The sequence below is a fragment of the Octopus bimaculoides genome, chromosome 1, assembly GCF_001194135.2.
Source record: "Octopus bimaculoides isolate UCB-OBI-ISO-001 chromosome 1, ASM119413v2, whole genome shotgun sequence".
NCBI lineage: Eukaryota > Metazoa > Mollusca > Cephalopoda > Octopoda > Octopodidae > Octopus > Octopus bimaculoides.
In genome coordinates, this window is record NC_068981.1 from 78,422,186 (window position 1) to 78,443,511 (window position 21,326).

The window sequence follows — 21,326 nt, forward strand, 5'->3', positions numbered from 1 at the left end:
ATATATATATGTAGATGACTGGCCCTCGTGCCGGTGGCACATAAAAGCACCCACTACACTCTCGGAGTGGTTGGTGTTAGGAAGGGCATCCAGCTGTAGAAACCCTGCCAGATCAGATTGGAGCCTGGTGCAGCTTTCTGGCTTGCCAGTCCTCAGTCAAATCGTCCAACCCATGCTAGCATGGAAAACGGACGTTAAATGATGATGATGATGATGATATATAGATATATACATATATGTTTGTGTGAGTGGCTTCACCTTTTTCCACTTCTTTATGAATGTTTGTTGACTGTAAACAAGAGACTCACTGTCAATAAAGGTAGTGTTTATTGCTTACAATCAACCATGAAAGCATGTCTGGGTTTCTTGACATATTGCACAGTCTTTGTAAAGAAAAGATCCTTTCAAATGATCCCTTTAGTTTCTTATTTCTTTATTGCCCACAAGGGGCTAAACATAGAGGGGACAAACAAGGACAGACAAAGGGGTTAAGTCAATTACATCGACTCCAGTGCGTAACTGGTACTTAATTTATCAACCCCGAAAGGATGAAAGGCAAAGTCGACCTCAGCGGAATTTGAACTCAGAACGTAACGGCAGACGAAATACCGCTAAGTATTTCGCCCAGCGTGCTAACGTTACTGCCAGTTCACCGCCTTAGTTTCTAGTTTACTACATAACTATGTCTAGGCAGTTTATTGTTTGATAGACTGAGAGATTATTATCTTCTTTGAAACAGGTGAGGGTTGGTGGCAGGAAGGACAACTGGACATAGAAAATTTGCCTCAGTAAATTTTGTCTAACCAATGTAATCATGGTAAATGGATCTTGTGTTGTGTTTGACAAATTAGTGTTCCAATAGTAGTTGTTTGATAAATGGGAGTTATCTACTCTTTAAGTTGTAATATAAGTGGTTGAATATTCCACAGATATTTGTACTCTTAAATAATTCTCAGACAGACTCAGCATGATACTGCATGTGACAAGGCTGGTATTTTGAATTTACAAATGCAGTCTTCCTTGCAGTTTTCATCTCCCTAACTTCACTCAAATGGCTGCAATTAGAAATAAAACACTTAACTAAGCTGCCATGCAACAGAAGCGAACTAGGAACTATGTCATTACTAAGTGAGCTTCCTTAGTACAAGTTCATGCCATCAATCACACTTGATTGAACTTAGTATTCATATCAATAATTTATATTGGTGTATGGTGGCATCATCATCATCATCATCATCATCAATTCAGCTATTTTTTTTTTCTTTTCATTCTGAGTTGTCATAGCTGCATAGCTTTAACTTTTCATTTGTTCTAAGTGTCTACCTCTAAATTGTTTGGCAAACATTTCAAATTAAAGAAGAAAAAAAAATTGTTTGAAGAAAAAGCTATTTGATAAAAATAATTGATTAATATTTCCTAGTTAAGTCTTCTCCATTTCATCTCACACCCATATCAGATTTACAGTAGTGCAGTTGTTGTTGTTTAGTCCTATAAGTTAACCCTACTCAAGATATAGCAGATCTATGACAAAGATATTCCAACAGTGGCCATCCCATTGTTTTTGAGGGGGGGGTTTTTTCAGTCATAGTATATCTAAGACTACATTATCCAATATATCCTTACTTCTTTTCAAGATGGTCAGATGAGAGATTTGGCTGTTATTTCTAGCAAGATATGCATCCATGCTGGTGGCATGTAAAAAAGTACCAAATGATCATGGCTGATACCAGTACCCACTGACTGGTTCTTGTGCCAGAGGCACGTAAAAAGCACTATCTGAGCGTGATCAATGCCAGGCCTGTCTGACTGGCTCCCGTGCCGGTGGCATGTAAAAAGTACCCACTACACTCTTGGAGTGGTTGGTGTTAGGAAGGGCATCCAGCTGTAGAAACATTACCAGATCAGATTGGCCAACCCATGCCAGCATGGAAAGCAGATGTTAAACGATGATGATGTAGAGGCAATCTTGTTGATCTGTCTGCTAGGAATTCGTTGCAGATGTGACATTTGTTTGTATGTGCTTGATCAGCTTGTTCAGCTGTTCAATCTCATCTTTCCATGTCTCAGTTTCCAATACGACAATCCAATTCATGCATATACCAATAGTTACCTTTCAATTGTACTATTTTCAAGCACTCAAACCCACTCTTTTGGGAATTGGGTTTAGATAGAAATTTAGTTTCAAATTCAATCCTTCAGACCTGCAGCACTTTGGATAAGAATATTGAAATTCTAAATTAGATCTAAGGCTATTTAATTCTAACCCAATTCTTTGATTACTGATTGTTAAGTGTTGGTAGATATGTAAGAAAAGAGTACAAGCAAGAAACAGGAAATTTTGCTGCTGTGAGTGAAAGAATTGTAGAACATGGAAACAAGATGTGTAGCTTAAGAGTGAAGAAATCTTAAACTGCCATAGCTATGTGGTTCTTTTAAATAGCACAGCATGTGTAATCATCTTAAAGGTTTCTATAAATTAATGACTGTTTTCTCTTTGAAAGCCATTTATGTATGGGGAAGATTTATTCATTAAGCATTTGCTTAATATCACATGCAAAAAGAAAACACACACACAAATTTATGTATTTAAGAATAAATTTACTTGCACAAAAAAAAAATATTTGACATTTATGAATGTCATCTTAATATGTTACTTTTGTCCTCTTAATTAATTTTATGATTTTTTTTTTTTTTCCCAATTTACAGAAAGAACTCAAATCAGTCTTCCCCCACAGACCCAATCTTTAGTTTTTGGTAGCACAGCAATTCTCCGATGTGGTGTCAGTAGTGATCCATCAGTGACTGTGAGATGGCAGTGGATACACGAGAAACCCCCAGATAATAAAAGAACTATTATCAAACCTAGTGAACGACACAGCATTGAGAATGGGACACTGCGTATCAAAAGTGTCAATGGTATTGATGTTGGTAATTACACCTGCATTGTTACTTCCTCTGCAGGCAATGATAGCAGAATGGCTTCTATTACTGTTATGGGTAAGTTCCATTTTGTTTATTTCTTTCTGACTTCCTCTACCGCTAGCTGACCTAACTTTATATGTCGTCTGTCACATCTTTTAACATTTGTTTTATATTAATTAATTCTAGATAACATCATTGATTTAAGCCACCAATGGCTACTGCTTGTAGTCTAGGCATGCCTAAGTATTGAACTGTCCACTGGTTTCTTTTTTCTTTCTTTTCTTTGTTGTTTTCTCTTGTTTCCCTCTTTCTTTCTCTCTCTCTCTCTCTCCCTGTCTCTTTTTCTCCAGATCTCCAGACTTGCTGGAAATTTTTACTTTATATAGTTATCTCATTATATGTTCTGTATAAATTTCAAGTGGAAGTTATTGGATTTGATCTCAGCTTTAATCTATAATGATTTTGGCTTTAGCCTCCACTCTGCTATGTTTCATGAAAATAAACAACAAAAATAAATCAAAACAAAGCAACAACAAAAAACAAAAAAATAAAGTAAAATAAAATAAATAAAAAAAAAGAAAGAAAGAAAAAGTTCTATGATCTTTTCTGGCTGCTTTGAAACCATTTTATGCCAAAAGTATTGCTTTACTTAACAGATTCCAGCCATTTTCATTGCTCTTAGTATACTTTATTGATCTTACGCCAGAAGTGTTCAACCTGGTCATAGCTATTAGTATTCTTTAAATAGTCTCTTTGCTACTTCTGTTGGACTAATACGCCATCGAACATCATTGCTATTCAGTTACCTAGATATAAGATAGACGTATCTTAGGAGATTACGGATCATAAATAATCTACTTCGTGATTAAATTAAGAAGAAAAATACACGATGCAAAATAAAATTCGAGGAAATGAATTAATTGTTACAGTAATTATTGTTTCTGTCAGGTTTTTAGGTTATATATATACATATATATATATATTGTTATTCTTTACTCGACTAGACCTGCTTGTTGCTACTTTCTAGACGTTTCCCCTTCCAATAACTAAAATCTGAGACAATCTGAAATCAATTTTTAACTACATAAACCTCCTTACCTGCATGTCCATTCTATTGCCCCATCATTTTTATAGCACCTTAACTGGCCATCACTTCTCCCTTTCTTTTCAAATTAAGTTTTATTGGTACAGCTGATGCAATTCAGCCTGGGTTGATGGATATCAGGCTTCTTGCTGTAGGAAAAGCATTTATGCATTCTCAAACCAAACTAGGAAATCCTCTACATGGTCACTTGACCTGCAATGAATAACTGTGAAACCATTCTCAAGGTCACACCCACAATATTGTGACTTTTTTTTTTTTTGACACCCACCCATCTGAGACTACCCCTGGTTCTATGGCACAAACTTTCTGTTTTAAAGCAATCTTAATTCAAAGATTCAAACATCATGATTTCATGTTGATTTATATTCCAAACACCAACCTAACCCGTAATTCTATTACCTGGAATTTTTTTATGAAACTTTGATTTCTAGCATAAAACAGCCTTAGAAACACGCTGGAATGATCAAAATAACATTTCAAAATAACATTTTAAATAGAAATAAGCGAGATATTGGGTGAAAAATTAGCAAACCTCATTTGAATATCAGAGAAATATACCTAGTAGATATAGCAAAAAGGTTAGATATGTGTAAATATTGACAGATAATTACGAAATTTGTAATTTTTAAGTGATCTCATATGAGATCAGTGGTAGGTAATGGGTTAATAAGGTTAGTTATATTACTAAATTCTTCATCATTTTCAAAATTAATTGAAACAAATGCAATTTATTACAACAGAAAAGTGATAATAAAGAGGATTAAACTGACCATAAACAGGCATCCACCACCACCAGGATGTTGTGAGTGGTTTAGTGTGGTAGCTGTCACCTCCACAAAATATTTTGCTCATTGCTTTCTCTTTATTAATAAAAATACAAATGGTAATATTCTTTCTTTGCCCATGATGTTGAATAAGTTTGAAAAGTTTAAAACTATCACAATTTTATATTAAATATGGCAATTTATCTGCCACTTCGACATTTTCAGGCCCCACCCTAGTGGAACCTGTTGCCTTTTCCTTAAGAGAAATATCAGTTTAGTTTATCTTTGAAAATCCTTTATGATATTCTGATTGTTTGTTTCAATGAAATACTTCACACTTCACACACACACACACACAATATATTATATTTTAAACATTTCGTACATATTGACATATCCTTTACTTGTTTCAGTCATTAGACTGCGACCATGCTGGGGTTCCACCATGAAGAGCTTTTAGTCAAACAAATTGACCCTAGGTTTTTTTAAAAAAGCTTGGTACTTATTCTATCAATTTCTTTTGCCAAACTACTGAGTTACAGGGATATAAACACACCAAGGCTGATTGTCAAGCTGTGGTGAAGGGGGACAAACAAAGACACATAGATTCACACACACACACACACACACACACACACATATATGACAGGCTTCTTACAGTTTCTGTCTACCAAATCCACTCACAAAGCTTAGGTTGGCCCAAATCTATAGTAGAAGATACTTGCCCAAGGTGCCATGCAGTGGGACTGAACTCAGAATCATGTGGTCGGGAAGCAAGCTTCTTACCATGCAGTCATGTCTGCACCTACATATTTCACATCACACTGCAAACGAATCAAATGTTCTTTCCTTATACAATATCCTTTACTTTACTACATACAACTATGAAATGTAATGTCTTCATAATGTTGATTTTATTGAGGAAGAATATTTCTTTTCTCTTTGAGAGATCTTATATTTTATTGTAATTAAATGCAAGTGGTTTCAATCAGCAGTCTTCCTGGTTATAGTTAAGTTAGGCCTCTTTGCACCATTGCTGATAACATCTCATATCAGACTTGCTTGGTCATTCTGTTGCACCTTTCTGTTCAGCCAACCATTTGGCTGAGAGTATAGATCTGCTCAGTTAGACTTGATTTGGGATTAGACAGTTACAGAACTTAATATCAAAGGAAGATAGGATATAATCAGGCTTCCAAGTGAAATTTAGCAATGTGGAGCAAGACTATTTTCAGGACCCAGAAGAGGTGTAAATTTGTTTGAGAGGGACCCAGCAAATAATCATAGCCCCCACTGCACCCTCTGGCTCATCTGACTCAGACCAATGTGCTGGCTGACACCCAACCACCAATACCACTCACATTTTTATTATACACCCTGGAAACAATAGTCAAACTTTCGCTGTAACTTTTCTATTTTGCCTTAAGGCAGGCCATGAACTCTGAGCAACTTACAGAAGTTATTCACTCGTGATATTAAGCTTTTGTCTGATCTGGATTTAACTTTCCCCATACTGTTAATCTATTGTAACAGATTTCATTTCTTGTGTTCTAACAAAACTACAGAAACTTCCTCATGAGCTTGATTTAAATTAATTGTTGATAATTTATGCACATGTGGCCTTACTTAATATCAGTTGATCAGACAAAAATTAACTGTGAGGCTAATTGGTAAATTTGAAGCCAGTAGAGTTGGATTTTAATTATAATATGCAGCAAGTGTTTTGTAACTATTATTTTTTTAAGTCTCAGCTCAATCCTGATTGAGCAGACCTAGGATCAAAAACATTGCAATTCTAAACATGACCATTCTGTCTTTTTAGAGGGTTGCAGGATTACATTATCCCGTATTTCCTTCTGTTTCCTGTGACTGTAGATTTGGTTGTCATTTCTAGTACGTCGAGCAAATATGTAAAGGCTCAGTTTTGTCAAAGTTGCAATAACATATGACCTCGCTCTAGGTGCCAACTTACAAATTCTATGCCTGAAATGTGTACAGTGGTTTGTTTCATTACTTCTGTTTCTTCTCTTACAAAAGAACCAATAAAACTGACGAGTTGTAATGCACGAGTGGGTAAGATATTGGTGATATTTCAGTGAAAAGGTGATCGATTCCATACAGCATATCATTATTTATTTATTAACATGAACAAAGTACTGTAGTATTCTAGTTTTTACCTTGCTGAAATGCTTTTACAATAATTTGGCAGTTCGTATTTCAAATCTTATCATTATTCACAACTTGAGTCAATCATGTCGGCATTTTTAACTGGTCTGATTTAGCGTGGAATTCATTATTAGGTTGTAAATAATGCAAGGAATCGTGTTCAGAAAACGCTACAGAACGAAAAAAGCGGGGAACGGTGGATTCACTTTAATCGTCAGAGAGCTGTGAAACCCTGAGTATCGATCTACTTGAGATACTCTTACAAAATGGAATAAATTATTTTGTTTGGGGTAGAAAGGCTAATGTTTTTGATACGGGGTAGACAGAAATGTCCGTCAGGGAGAACAGAAATGCTTACTGCAAGCATTTCCTTTCTCTTCGTTAAAGAATCCTGTCCGAAATGTTAGACCTCTTTTTCTTCACGGCAGAATGTATTTCACTTTGTGAACTTTGTATATTTGCCATCACAGACTTATTTCTTGTTTCCTTCGATCTCATTGCTTCACTTTTGCGCTCTTAGACGCGAGACCTAAAATCTGTCAGGCAAATGGGAAAGAAATGAGGATTTGAGCTTCAGTAAAATCATTTTTCACGTATAAAGGGAAACAACTATGTAATATCTAATAAACTTTTTTGTCGGAACGATTAGTTTCCCTTGGCTTTGCAGCTATTTAAATAAGATATTGTATTTATCATGCTTTCTCATCAATTTTGATTTTATTAACTGTTTTTTTTTTGTTTTAATGTATTTCGTTTTATTTTCTTTAACAGAGGTACCATATCCTCCAATCATTTTAAATGTGTTCGCACACAGCAACTCTCCTGGCAGCGTATCTATTACATGGCAAGCTGGTGACGATGGTAATTCCCCTATCACAGGTTACATTATACAACACAAGCTAATTAATCAAGGTAAATTAAACAAGTATTCATACAATTAAAAAAAAACAATGTAAGGAATGTCTTTGCATAATTAATCTTCATATATTATTTGTTTTTTATATTTAATATATTAATATCAAGTCATCTTTATAACAAGGCAAATCAAAGCCTTTTTCGTATCAATTCTCATAAAATCCAATTTTCTTATTACAAGTTCACCATTAAATTTTCCTGAGATTTTAATGGGTTTCCTACTAAATTTATTGGAGAGCAAATTGTGACAATTTTCTCTAAACTATGTAAAGTCGATGACAATTGACTTGAATATAAATCTTAAAACAGATATTTGCTTTATTTTTTTTTTTTTTTTTTTTTTTTTTTTGTGTGTGTGTGTGTCTGTTTTGCTTATGAAATCTAACTTGGAAAATATTTCTTGATAAATAATTATCATTAATATTTTTGATTATATTTGTTGTGTACTGATTTATGGGTTATGAATATGCTACCCCCTCTTCTTTCTCTCTCTCTTTCTCTCTCTCTCTCTCTCTCATTATCAGCATGTGTGTGTCATTGTTTTACATGTATAGTTTTAATAGATCACCATGGTCAGAACCACAAAACCATCACACATATCTGAGGATTCCTCCTCAGCTTCACATGTTGGAGGGACTTCATTTTGACATGGTTTCTACTGCTGGATGCCTTTTCTGATATCTAAAACACTATACAGATTGTAGTGAGTGCTTTCTTCATACCATCAACACTAGAAAGATGTCATATCTCGAGCATGTACTGGGCGAATTTTGCGTGGCCATTTCCATGTCTCTTTCTTTTTAGCATCAATGAGGATAAATGCATTACTGTCATTCCAAATATACTTTCCCCAGCACCATCTCAATTCATAAGATGCCGGGTTTGCTGTCCGAAATGCTTCATACTACTAGTCCTCTGTTGCAAACCATTATCAAACGTCTTACTTTCAGCTTCTCTCTTAACTATATATAACTATTGGCTAGCTTTTCTTCTAGCTACCTACCTGCTGTTGTCCCTTCTCACCATTTATGCAAATCTTTTTAGAACTATCTCTTACAGTTTATATTTTAGATAGATCTTTGTCATTTAATGTCTGTATTCCATGCTAGCATAAGGTGGATGGTTTGACAGGATTGAACAGGTCACGGAACTAAGTCAAACTCCAGTGTCTGTTTTGACATACTTTCAAAAGCTGGATGGCCTTCCTAAGATCTAATACTTTACAGAGTGTATTGAGTGCCTTTTCACATCACTGGCACAGTTGAAGATGCTTGTCCAAGGTGCCACACAGTGGAACTAAACCCAGAACCATGTGGTTGGGAAGTAAGCTTCTTACCTCACAGCCACTCCTGTATAATATGATATAAACATAATAGTATTTAGAAATTATGTTGAATGTGTGTATGTATGCCTGTGTGTGTGTGTGTACACACACATTCATGTGCTTACCTTTCTCTTATATATTACCATAGGTCAGGCTAGTTACCTCCCTTGCATGCACTAACTTTTATTTCTGTTGCAATGCCAACTCCTCACTCTTTAACAATTCATGTATCCTGCCATCACTTCTTAGCTTGTTCTCTGTCGTTATTATTATGGACAATCGGATTGCTCACATTCTCTAAACAAGAAATTTTTTCTTGTGCAGTGTTGAATCCATTTTTCCATGGAGAGAGACTTGCTCTATTGTCGTTGAACGATGCCTAATTAAAATCTACACTACATTCTACATTTGTGAAGTCATGTGACCTTGTGGTTAGAGTGTTCTGCCTCTGCTTATAAGATCCTGGATTCAATTTCTGTACCAGGTGGCTTGTTGTGACCTTGAGCAAAGTACTTCACTTCACTTCATTTCACTTTATTCCAATCTATTCCAACTGTAATAAGGGTCAGCCAGGTGCTGGTTCAGCTCTCTCATCCACCAGTTGTCACATCCTTGATGTTCTGCTGGACAAAAGGCTATGTATCTCTGCTCATGACTACTTTAACATCTAAAACAATTAATGAATTATAGTTCATGTTATCAAGCAATACTCACGTGCAGACTTGGCTATCCTCTACATTTTTAAGATTCTTAGGGAAGTTTTTTCAATGTATTACACTTAATTGTAAACTTGCATATCAAATTATTCTTTAGACCTCCTATTAACCACTTTACACAAAATCTTCTCTTTTGCATTACGTAAAAAAGAAAAAACAATCATCATCATCATCGTTTTAACACCAACTTTTCTATGCTCACATGGGTCAAACAGAATCTTTATTGAGGTGAATTATTGCTGGATGTCCTTCTTGCCGCCAATCCTCATCTGTTTTCAATTAAAAATAATATTTCCCCATGGCCAGACATGTTTGTCCAGAATATTAGAAATAAAGGACATTGTTTTCATGAAAGCAACACTAGTTTGAAACTGTTATGCAATATCAAGGCAAGGAGACACAGCAGTGCGCTTTCATACATATATATACGTATAATAGACATACACATATATATATACATATATATATACATATATATATATCATCATATCATCATCATCATCATCGTCATCGTCATCGTTTAATGTCTGTTTTCTATTCTGACATGCATTGGAGGGTTTAACATGAAGCTGGCCAGTGTCCATTTGTCCGTTGTGGCACAGTTTCTATGGCTGGATGCCCTTCCTAATAACAACTACTTTACAGGGTGTGCTGGGTGCATTTTATGTAGCACTGGCACCCGCAAAGGACAAGCCTGTATGTATGGAAGGCAGTGATTTTTAACTTAGCTTGATGCATCTTTTCAAGTGCAGCAAATCAACACAACTCCCGAACCCTTGTCATTTCCTCAGTGAGGCCCAACATCTGAAGATCCTTTCTCATCACTTCATCCCACATCTTCCTGGGTCTACTCCTTTCACATGTTCCCTCCACAATTAGAAATTGGCACCTCTTCATGCAACTGTCTTCACTCATATGTAACACATGGCCATACCAACACAGTCTTCTCTCTTGCACACTACATTTGATGCTATTTTGTATTTTAGTGACATAACAATGTGTGTTTATGCGTGTGTGATCACATTGATATCACATGCTAACCGTAAAAACCAAAACACCACAGTCATCATACAAACAATTTCATTTACTTTGATCTTATAATTTTATTTTCCTCTTCTATTTTAGGTTCTCCTTCCAGCATATTGAATCCTCCTTGGGACACTTACCAAAATACAATTGATGCTCAGGTTCGTAACTACACTGTAACAGGTCTGCAACCTGCCAGTTACTATCAGTTCCGGATTATGGCAGTCAATCAGGTGGGTGAAGGTAGACCCAGCGAGCCAGCTCCTGATCCACCACTACTTATACCCCAGCAGCGTAAGTTTCTCTCTCTCTCTCTCTCTCTCTCTCTCTCTCTCTCTCTCTCTCTCTCTCTCTTTCTCTCTCTCTCTCTCAGTATTTAATTTACAATGTATTTTCACACTGTTACCCTTGCATTACCAGTAGAGAACCTTACCTTATCACATGTAATCTCTTTTTATTCCATGAGCGAATCAACATTTCTCATAAACTTCCTCATTAGATAATAAAATGAAAATTTTAATTGGATCAGTCCATCAACATTCCTACTCCTTATTACTGTTTTCGCTTTGGAAATAGTTAAATATCACTGTTTTATTAATTATAAATATTAAATTTCCTTTTATATAAAAATACACAACTAATTACTGAAAGATATCTGCAATTATTATCATTATTATGATTATTAATATTATTGAGTGAGAGAACAGTGACACTGGGGTACAAAGATATAAAGCCCAGTATACCCATCATGACTGATAAGGGTACACCAGGAACCTGCATCACAATCATATATGCATGACATTGTGATTTCATATCAAGATAAACAGTGTATGACCTTGCAGGAGGGACCAGGTTAGAATTTTCTTCAGGCTGAGTTGCCCATCCCATTCAAAAGGTCCCTGAATAAGGGTTGTTTAAGGATGATGAACAAAATACCAGTGTTTTGAGAGGTAAATTATTGAAACTCCAAAGAATTCCTCTCAGTACATGGCTATGATGCTCCCCCACTACTCCTGCTCATGATCAGAGATGCACATATCATCAGTCATCTTTTACACCAAGACAAAACATGTACATGATAACACTTCCAATCATTAAGATTAGAAGCCATGAGAACCACTGCCTGGTACTTTATCAGGGCATTTATTATTATTATTATTTTCATTTTGCATTTAAGAAATCAGTATAATTTTTATTGCATAAGTATGCATTTATAGTGCCTGCTTAGCTCCCATATTGAACTAACAACCATGGTGTTTAGGTCAAGAAATATTTGTACCGCTTCATCTCCTTCATACAAAGAACAATTTGTGATGAGTACTATGCAGTTAGTATCAGTAACCAAAAGCTTGCTTATGCCTAATGTTAAAAGCTGTAGACATTAGAGCAGTAACATTGCTCACTTTTATCAACAAATTTGAGGAGTGTGTGTTTGTGTACATGTGTGTGTATTTGTAGATGAATGTGACTAGAAATATATATATTTATACTTGTATATGTTTCCATACATATGTGTGTGTGTGTGTGTGCGTGCACATACGTCTGTATATAATTGTTTTTGTGTGTGCATAAATAAATTTGTATATGTATTATGTATACACATAAGTATACATAGATATGTCTAGACACGCATATATAAATACACACACATACAAAGATATATATATATATGTATATATATATGTATATATATATGTATAATATATATATATATAATATATATATGTGTATAATATATATATGTATAATATATATATATAATATATATGTGTATGATATATATGTGTATAATATATATATGTATAATATATATATATATATATAGTAAATTGTCTTGATTCAACGTTTTTTATAAATTCTTCCTTTCTTTCTTCTTTTAATCCAATTCTTCGTTTCATCCTTGTATTTGTGGTTCTGACCTTATAGAAGGTAGGTAATTTCCCTCTGGCAGAAAAAAAACAGAAAAAAAAAATTTTAAGTCCATGGCTTATCTCCCTTGCACGATACCTGCCTGTTCAATCACTGATTGTACCCACACATGAATTCTAGTTCTTACATTGTATATCTATTGCGTCGTTATTTTCTTTTTTCTTTATTTTTCCTATGTCAAATGTTCAATAACTGCTAACGTTTGCATGTCTTTATAGTCGAAGTTTTCCTTTTGCTGTGATATTTTAAAATAATGTTTTCATGTTACTTGGCATAAACAGGGTTATATAAAAGTAAATAATTATCTGATCTGGGGAAAAAGTTTGTGTATTTGCGTACAATTAGCATGGGTTTGTTTTATGTAGCAAAAACGTCTGGAGTTTAGTAGGGAAATTATATGTAGTAAAATAATTATCGTTGGAGTTATAGATAACACAGTCTTTGTGTGTTTTTTTATAATATTAGCATCACTGTTTGATGTAATTTATGTCATTTAGATAGAAAGAAGTTATTTATGTATCCACTAAAATGATAACAAATTCATAAATATATCGTCTGGTAATGGAATATTCAGTTTTCTTTTTTTATATTTGTTACATTAGATAGCAATTTTGATATAGCTTTTGAGGGGCCACTTTATAGGTGGTGAGGTACATGTGGGAGTTAAAGCCACTATGTGTCTAGCTTACTGTTATTTCAAATTCTTGTTTTAAAAAGAGTGGTTGGACAAACTGTTTTAGGAAAAGGTTTCCTGACAAGTAATGTTCTGAGTAAAAGAAACATTATCTAGAATGTTCAGAAAACTCAAACATTTTCTAAAATGCTCACATAATAGAATAAGTTGTATATCTATCAGACAATAATCCTTGTTGTATGTGTATTTAATTATGTATCTTTACATTCTGTGTTCAAATCATACTCAGGTCTACTTTGCTTTTTTATCCTTCTGACGTCAGTGACAATAATCACTGAGCAAGGATCAGTCATCATCATCATCATCATCGTTTAACGTCCGCTTTCCATGCTAGCATGGGTTGGACGATTTGACTGAGGACTGGTGAAACCGGATGCCAACAATCTGATTTGGCAGAGTATCTACAGCTGGATGCCCTTCCTAACGCCAACCACTCAGAGAGTGTAGTGGGTGCTTTTACGTGTCACCCGCACGAAGGCCAGTCAGGCGGTACTGGCAACGGTCACGCTCAAAATGGTGTATTGTATGTGCCACCCACACAAGAGCCAGTCCAGGGGCACTGGCAACGATCTCGCTCAAAAATCCTTACACATGTCACGGGCACAAATGCCAGAAAGGCAACGCTGGGCACAGGTGCTATCCTGATTTTGCAATTCGCTTGCCCCAATAAGTCTTCGCAAGCTGAGTTTCGTGTCCAATGGATGAGACGACGTTGGCACGGGTGCCAGTCGTCGAATTTAGTTCGATTTCAATTGCCTCAACAAGTCTTCGCAAGCGGAGTTTAGTGTCCAATGTAGGAAAGGTACGCATGAGTGGGCTGTGTAATTTACTATACTATAGAAGTTGGTGCTCCAGCTGGACATCAGTGAAAGAAGCGTAATGAAATGATTCATAGATAGAGTAAAGGGTGTGTGTGTGTGTATGGAAAGGCAGCTATTGAGTTATTTGTCTTTGGAATAGTTTATATAGAGTTTGCAATTTCAAATAAGTAGAGTCTACTGTAGAAGCAAGGCTGGTCAAGTCATAGAAATATTAGGCTAATGGAATGTTTCTAGTGGGGGTCAAAGTGCAAATGTGAGGATTAAGAAGGAGCAGACTAGCTGCTATATTTAATAAATTTAAGATGGCTTCCAACATTTTACATTTGTTCACTACCATGACACAGAAAGAAAAATACAGACTATATCATTGTCTTCTTGTTAATCAAGAAAGGGATGAACAAAAATATTTCAGTAATTTTTTTTTTTTTTTTTTGGTAGCATGTGGTTGGGTGGGAGAAAGCTGTATTTTTGTCAGTTTGAGAAGTGTCAGAGTAGGGGATGCATCACACTGGTTTTATAAACCGACACATTATAACAGACTTCCCAGCATACTGTCAGGTGTATGTATGTACCCTCATATGTAATTGATCACATGGTATGTAAGCATACCTGTGTAATTATATAAACAATTCAGAATAACAAATGAAATAATGTAAGGCAGCTAATTCAAATTTTAAAAGCTTGTCATCGCATACTAAGTAAGTGATAGGTTGAAACAAGATTTGCATGGTCTCTGTCTGTTTATCTTTATCACTAGCCAATAGCTAGGCATCTTGTTTATGTGTGTGTCTGTGTACATGCATGTGTGTGTGCATGTGCTTTAGTGTTTGTATAATTAAGTGCATCATTCAACTGAATTTGTGTATGGTTTTTGCATTTTTTCCAAAATATATGTACATATAAATTATATTGGATTGCACATGTGTGTGGTGTCTTTAAATTTTACTTGTTTATTTATCTTAACTAATTTTGATATATTTCATCAGCGTATCTATTTTATTCTGGTTGTATTTGTTACAATTTTATGTTATTTTGTTGAATTTTTTAAAAAATTGTCTATTAATACAAACAAGTATTCTTTTTCTTGCCTGTTGCTATGACATGTCACATTTATCTTAAATGATGTAAGTGGTGAACTAGCAGAGTCATTAGCTTATCAAATGAAATTGCTTTGCAATAGTCTTTCCAATACCATATGTTCTGAGTTCAAATACTACCAAGGTCGACTTTGCCTTTCATCCTTTCGGGGTCGATTAAATAAGTACCAGTTATGCACTGTGGGTCGATATAATCAATTAATCTGTTTGTCTGTCCTTGTTTGTCCCCTCTGTGTGTAGCCCCTTATGGGCAGTAAAGAAATAAGAAGCATTAGACCTTAGGATTGGCAGAATATTGAGAAGACTTGTTAAGTTCAAGTGAGATCACAGCTGTGGCCGATGCCAGTGTCACAAGAATGGCACCAGTGGTGGTGGCACATAAAACGCACCCTCCACACTTTTGGAGTGGTTGGCATATGGAAGGGCATCTGGCCATAGAAACCTTGTCAAATGAGATTGGAACCTGGTGCAACTCCCTGGCTTACCATTTTTCAGTCAAACTGTCCAACCCAAGCCAGCATAAGAAACGGACATTAAATGATGATGATGATGATACCATCAGACAGGATACTTTTTCCATATTTGCTCTGGTTCACTGTGTTCTGAATTCAAACTGTCATAGGATACTTCAATAACAGAGTCTACTCTGTTACAAGCATTTAGGTCATGTCTCCAGCTTCAGAAAACCTTCTTCCTTCCCCTTCCCACTAACAGGTGAACCTTGAAGCCTCATTCAACATCACTTTACACATACACGCACGCACACACACACACACACACATACATACATTTAAAATAAAATCAAAGCAGTTAAACTACATTCCTTTTTATTTTTAAGCATTGACTGAAATTTCGTATTATGTCTTATACTTGATTAACACATTATTCTGAAATGAATGATTATTTGGTTCTAACACCAGGTTGTTAGTATCACTATACCTAAGCAAAATATTAAAACTATACATACATACATACATATATATATAGGCACAGACATGGGTGTGTGGTAAGAAGCTTGCTTCCCAACAACATGGTTCCGAGTTCAGTCCTACTGGGTGGCACTTTGGGCAAGTGTTTTCTATTATAGTCTCAGGCCAACCAAAGCCTTGTGAGTAGATTTGGTAGACAAAAACTGAAAGAAGCCCTTTGTATTTATATATATATATATATATATGTGTGTGTGTATATATGTATATATATATATATATCCATTTAGTATTGACTATTGCTAAAAATGAGTACTCAATGTCATTATGTGACTAATTATAGTCAAGTCAGTCTCTTTCTTGCCTGAGTTTTATCTCTGGGTACACAAGGTCTTCAAGTAAGTTATAAGTTGTAACTTGCCTGATGACCCTCTGCACGCACATGTGAAATTCAGAGTAGCAAGAGACTGACTCAATAAAAATAAAATATTATATAAATAGGTTGGTGAATACTGGTGAATTTGGGGAGAAAAATTGTACTGAATACATAAATTAGGATTTCTGTATTTTATTAAAAGCTGAAGTTTCTTGCAGTGTTACTTTGAATGCTACATTGTCAATTATTCAAAAGATTAAAGACGGGAAGCAATTTGACAATATGCCATCAAAAATGTATATAAACACATCAAAGATATTATTAGTCATTGAATTTTGATTGGATGCTAAAAAGTAATTAGAAAATGCATCACATATTGATCTAATTCAATTATTATATGAAAAAGACGATATATTCATCTCTTCATATGCAAAACACTTGATATTTTTATACCATAAGTACTATATAATATAAGTACTATATAATATAAGTACTATATAATATAACACACACAAACAATGAAATATTAAATGGTATAATTCTCAACACACAAATGTTGGTAAGATTTCCCTAAACTGTATAGATTAGTATATGCTTGTTGACCATTGCAACAGAAACTTCACTGGTTCCATAGTTAATATAAACAAAAGAAAATTCTCCCATACTTACTCACAAAACTCATCTCTATTTCATTGCAACAACCCTAATTTCTACCTTCCTTATGGAATGTGTAATTATAAAACAATTATTAATTAAGCTAATATGTTGCTTGCAAAACAGAAAAAAGATAGTGAAACAAAATTTCTATAGAGCTTTCAAAAATCTTTTCAAGAAACATTCTTGCACCATGCATACACATTCAGACACTCAGAAAGCTACCTCAGTTTCCAAATATGTCAGAAGTTTAAAAGATGATGCTACAAGCAGTCACAAAATTGGTAAGTTCATTATAGAGCACTTACTTGCCTCCTTCTAATATTAATGGCTCTCAAAGATGTGATCCTTGCTTTTGGAGAAGCATAACTTTTTATTCCAGCCTTTTGTAATTTTGACTGGAAAAATATCAGGATTAGGGAATTCTTGAAGATACTTCCATCAATATTTATCATGGAATTTCCAAATGCCATCTGGTTAAAATCGTTTATTTCCTGCATGATGGATTTCTCAAACCCTGAAATTCTGTCTCAAATTGAAGAAGTAATAATGTTGTTTTGTTTTTTTTTCATCAGCAATAGAACTGCATTAACAATAACCATCTTAGTCATGAAAATATATTCTTGAATGTGAATAAATGAATATATTGCATGTTTTGTATATAAGAATCAAATAGATGCATGTATGATGTATTTTCTAAGTTTTTTTTTTCTTTTTCACCAACCAATCAAATCTCAATTACTAAAACTATCTTGATGTGTTTATGAATATTTTTATTTACATATTGTCATATTGCATTCTTTTGTCAAGTATTTGAATAATCAGCAGCATCAAACTCAGTGTATCGATTCAAAAAGCTTTAGCTTCTAATTGTATGTGTGTGTACGTACACACACACACACACATATACTCTTTCACTCTTTTACTTGTTTCAGTCACTTGACTGTGGCCATGCTGGAGCACCACCTTGAAGGATTTTTCAGTCAAACAAATTGACCCCAGGACTTATTCCTTGTAAACCTAGTACTAATTCTATTGGCCTCTTTTGCTGAACCACTAAGTTATGGGGATGTGAACACACCAATGCCAGTTGTCAAGTGGTGATGGGAAACAAACACAGACACAAAGACACACACATATACACACACGCACACACATATATTCATATATATAAGTATAAATATGACAAGCGTCTTTCAGTTTCCGTCTACCAAATCTACTCACAAGGCTTTAGTCAGCCTGAGGTGATAGTAAAAGACACTTGCCCAAAGTGCCACGCAGTGGGACTGAACCCAGAATTATGTGGTTTGGAAGCAAGCTTCTTACCACACAGCCATACCTGCACCTATGTATTATTATCATCATCATCATCTTCATCAAATGTCCATGTTCTATGCTGGTATAAGTTTATACCAGAAATCACTGTCAAACATTTCCTTGTAAAAGATAATAAATGTGTAGAGCAATCCTCCGGTTTAATGTTAAATTGTTGTTTTAAATTAACTTGACATTTAAACAGAAAAAAGACATTTGATATATATGAATGTGTTGTGTGTGTGTGTCTTAATTTTACTACTGAGTTACATATATTGTAATGTGATATTTAAGAAGATAATTTACAAGTGTGGAAGCAATAAAATAGCTATTTAGAATTTTCCTTGTATGAATCATCATCATCATCATCATCATCATGACTGTCATCATTTAATGTTTGTTTTCCATGTTGGCAATGGTTGCATAGCTTGACAACCCGGCAAACTGCAGGGCTACATCAAGCTCCAATGTCAACTTAAGCATTAGGAAGGGTATCCAGGTATAGAAACCAGGTTGAGTGCCCCATTTCTAATGCCAGCCACTTTACAGTGTGTTCTAGACACTTTTTTCATGCCACTAGCATTAATGAGTTTAGCAAAATTATGAATAGCAAGTTTTGAAGGATACCCAAGTTATTAATATGCATTTTCTAAAAACTTTAAATTGTAATTTTATTTTGCAATGTACAGTACACCATTTGAGAAACATTACATTAGAATATGTGACATATTAATAAGAGGAATCTATCTTTGCTTGTCTTGTGTTTTGGTAAATTATAAATGAAACAGATAGTGTTTAGTATTATAATGATAATAGTGAATCTATTGCATATATGCTTGGGTATGCTACAACTTGCAGATCACTGTTTAGTATGCTTGACAGGAATGTCTACCTAATTTGAGGGAGGAAACTGTGAATTCATAGGGGTGTAAATAATAGTACCTCTGCCCTCCGGGAAGCAAATAGTAGAAGATTCAATTCCAGTCAGTAAATTTATTGGTTGGGGGAAGAAATGGTTATGGTGTTGTCAAGAGTAAAGAAAGTGTACGCATAACCTTTGCAGGGTTTCTGAGGTTGTTCACATTGATATCATTGATATCTGTTAGGAAAGCATAAATGGGAAAATGATCCCAGAGGGTTGACATTTCAGGAAGGAAAGATTGGATTTAATAGTTATTTTGGGGCACGGGAAGAGAGATAGAACAAATGTCAAGAAGAAGAGATGTCGAATGCACAATATAGAACACACAAACACAAGGTATGTGTTTTGCTAGTTCATGGGTTGTTGGCACTCCGTCGCTTACGATGTCGAGGGTTCCAGTTGATCCAATCAACGGAACAGCCTGCTCATGAAATTAACGTGCAAGTGGCTGAGCACTCCACAGACACGTGTACCCTTAATGTTGTTCTCGGGGATATTCACCGTGACACAGTGTGACAAGGCTGACCCTTTTAAATTGCAGGCACAACAGAAACAGGAAGTAAGAGTGAGAGAAAGTTGTGGTGAAAGAGTACAGCAGGGTTCGCCACCATCCCCTACCAGAGCCTCGGGAGCTTTAGGTGTTTTCGCTCAATAAACACTCACAACGCCCGGTCTGGGAATCGAAACCACAATCCTATGACCACGAGTCCGCTGCCCTAACCACTGGGCCATTGCGCCTCCACTAGTTCATGGGTAGTCTGTACTTATAAGCATAAGAGAATATATTCTCTTCATGCACCTGATGTTAAAACACCTTGAAGTCATTGACAAGTGAGATAACTCTCATCAGAACCCATTCAGTAGCAAAAGACATCGATATTTCATCAATTTCGTACCTTGTCAATACCACCTATCCAAAATAAGGCCTGATGCTAAATCGGTGTCTATGACTATGTGTGAAATGGTGTAAGAACCATCAGCAGCTTCAGGAATATAAACAATATCGAAGATTTTTTGTTTATAACAGAACATTGTTTTGTTTTTTGGGGGTGAGGCTTTGGAGACAATGGAAGATGTATAAGCAGATAGATAGATAGATAGGCAGATAGAGAGATAGATAGATAGACTGATAGTCAGACAGATAGAGAGATGGATGTGGTAAAAGAGAGAGAGAGAAGGGCCATTGTATTGAAATGGTCTTTTTAAGGAGTGTCAAAAAAAGAAGAAAAAAAAGTTAAAAGCTTGTTTACTACTTACTGTATTGTTTCTCGGGATGGTAGAAGAAAGGAAGAACAAAGAAAAAATAGAGAATAATGAATAGAAAATATAAAGAAAACAAAAAATGTCTTCCTGTTTTTTCTTTTGCTTTTAGTTCTTTAATTTTATATTCTTTGTCCTTTCTTTTTATATACTTTGGGTCCTATTTAGAATATATTCCTGTCGTACATTCATTTATTTATTTATTTTTTGTAAGGTGTAGTTCTGCATGAGAGTATATTAGTATAATCTTTGTAAATTTGAAAAATCAAATTAGTAAAATCAATTTAGTAAAAATAACTATATATATCATATCAAACATATATACATATATATACATACAAAACGTATTCCTTGTTTTTCTTTTTTCTCTTTCAAACATTTAACTTTGGGGAAAA

General features: G+C 34.9%; 1 protein-coding gene across 5 annotated transcripts in view; it reads left to right on the plus strand.

Annotated features, from left to right (window-relative positions):
- Window positions 1-21,326, plus strand: part of LOC106871456 (protein sidekick-1) — a 648,066-nt gene that overhangs the window by 447,923 nt on the left and 178,817 nt on the right. For all 5 annotated transcript variants that reach the window (XM_052967564.1, XM_052967565.1, XM_052967540.1 and 2 more), the window contains 3 exons: window positions 2,707-2,997; window positions 7,729-7,869; window positions 11,038-11,232. In XM_052967564.1, the coding sequence (XP_052823524.1) occupies window positions 2,707-2,997; window positions 7,729-7,869; window positions 11,038-11,232 (627 nt within the window). The remainder of the gene's footprint in view (window positions 1-2,706; window positions 2,998-7,728; window positions 7,870-11,037; window positions 11,233-21,326) is intronic.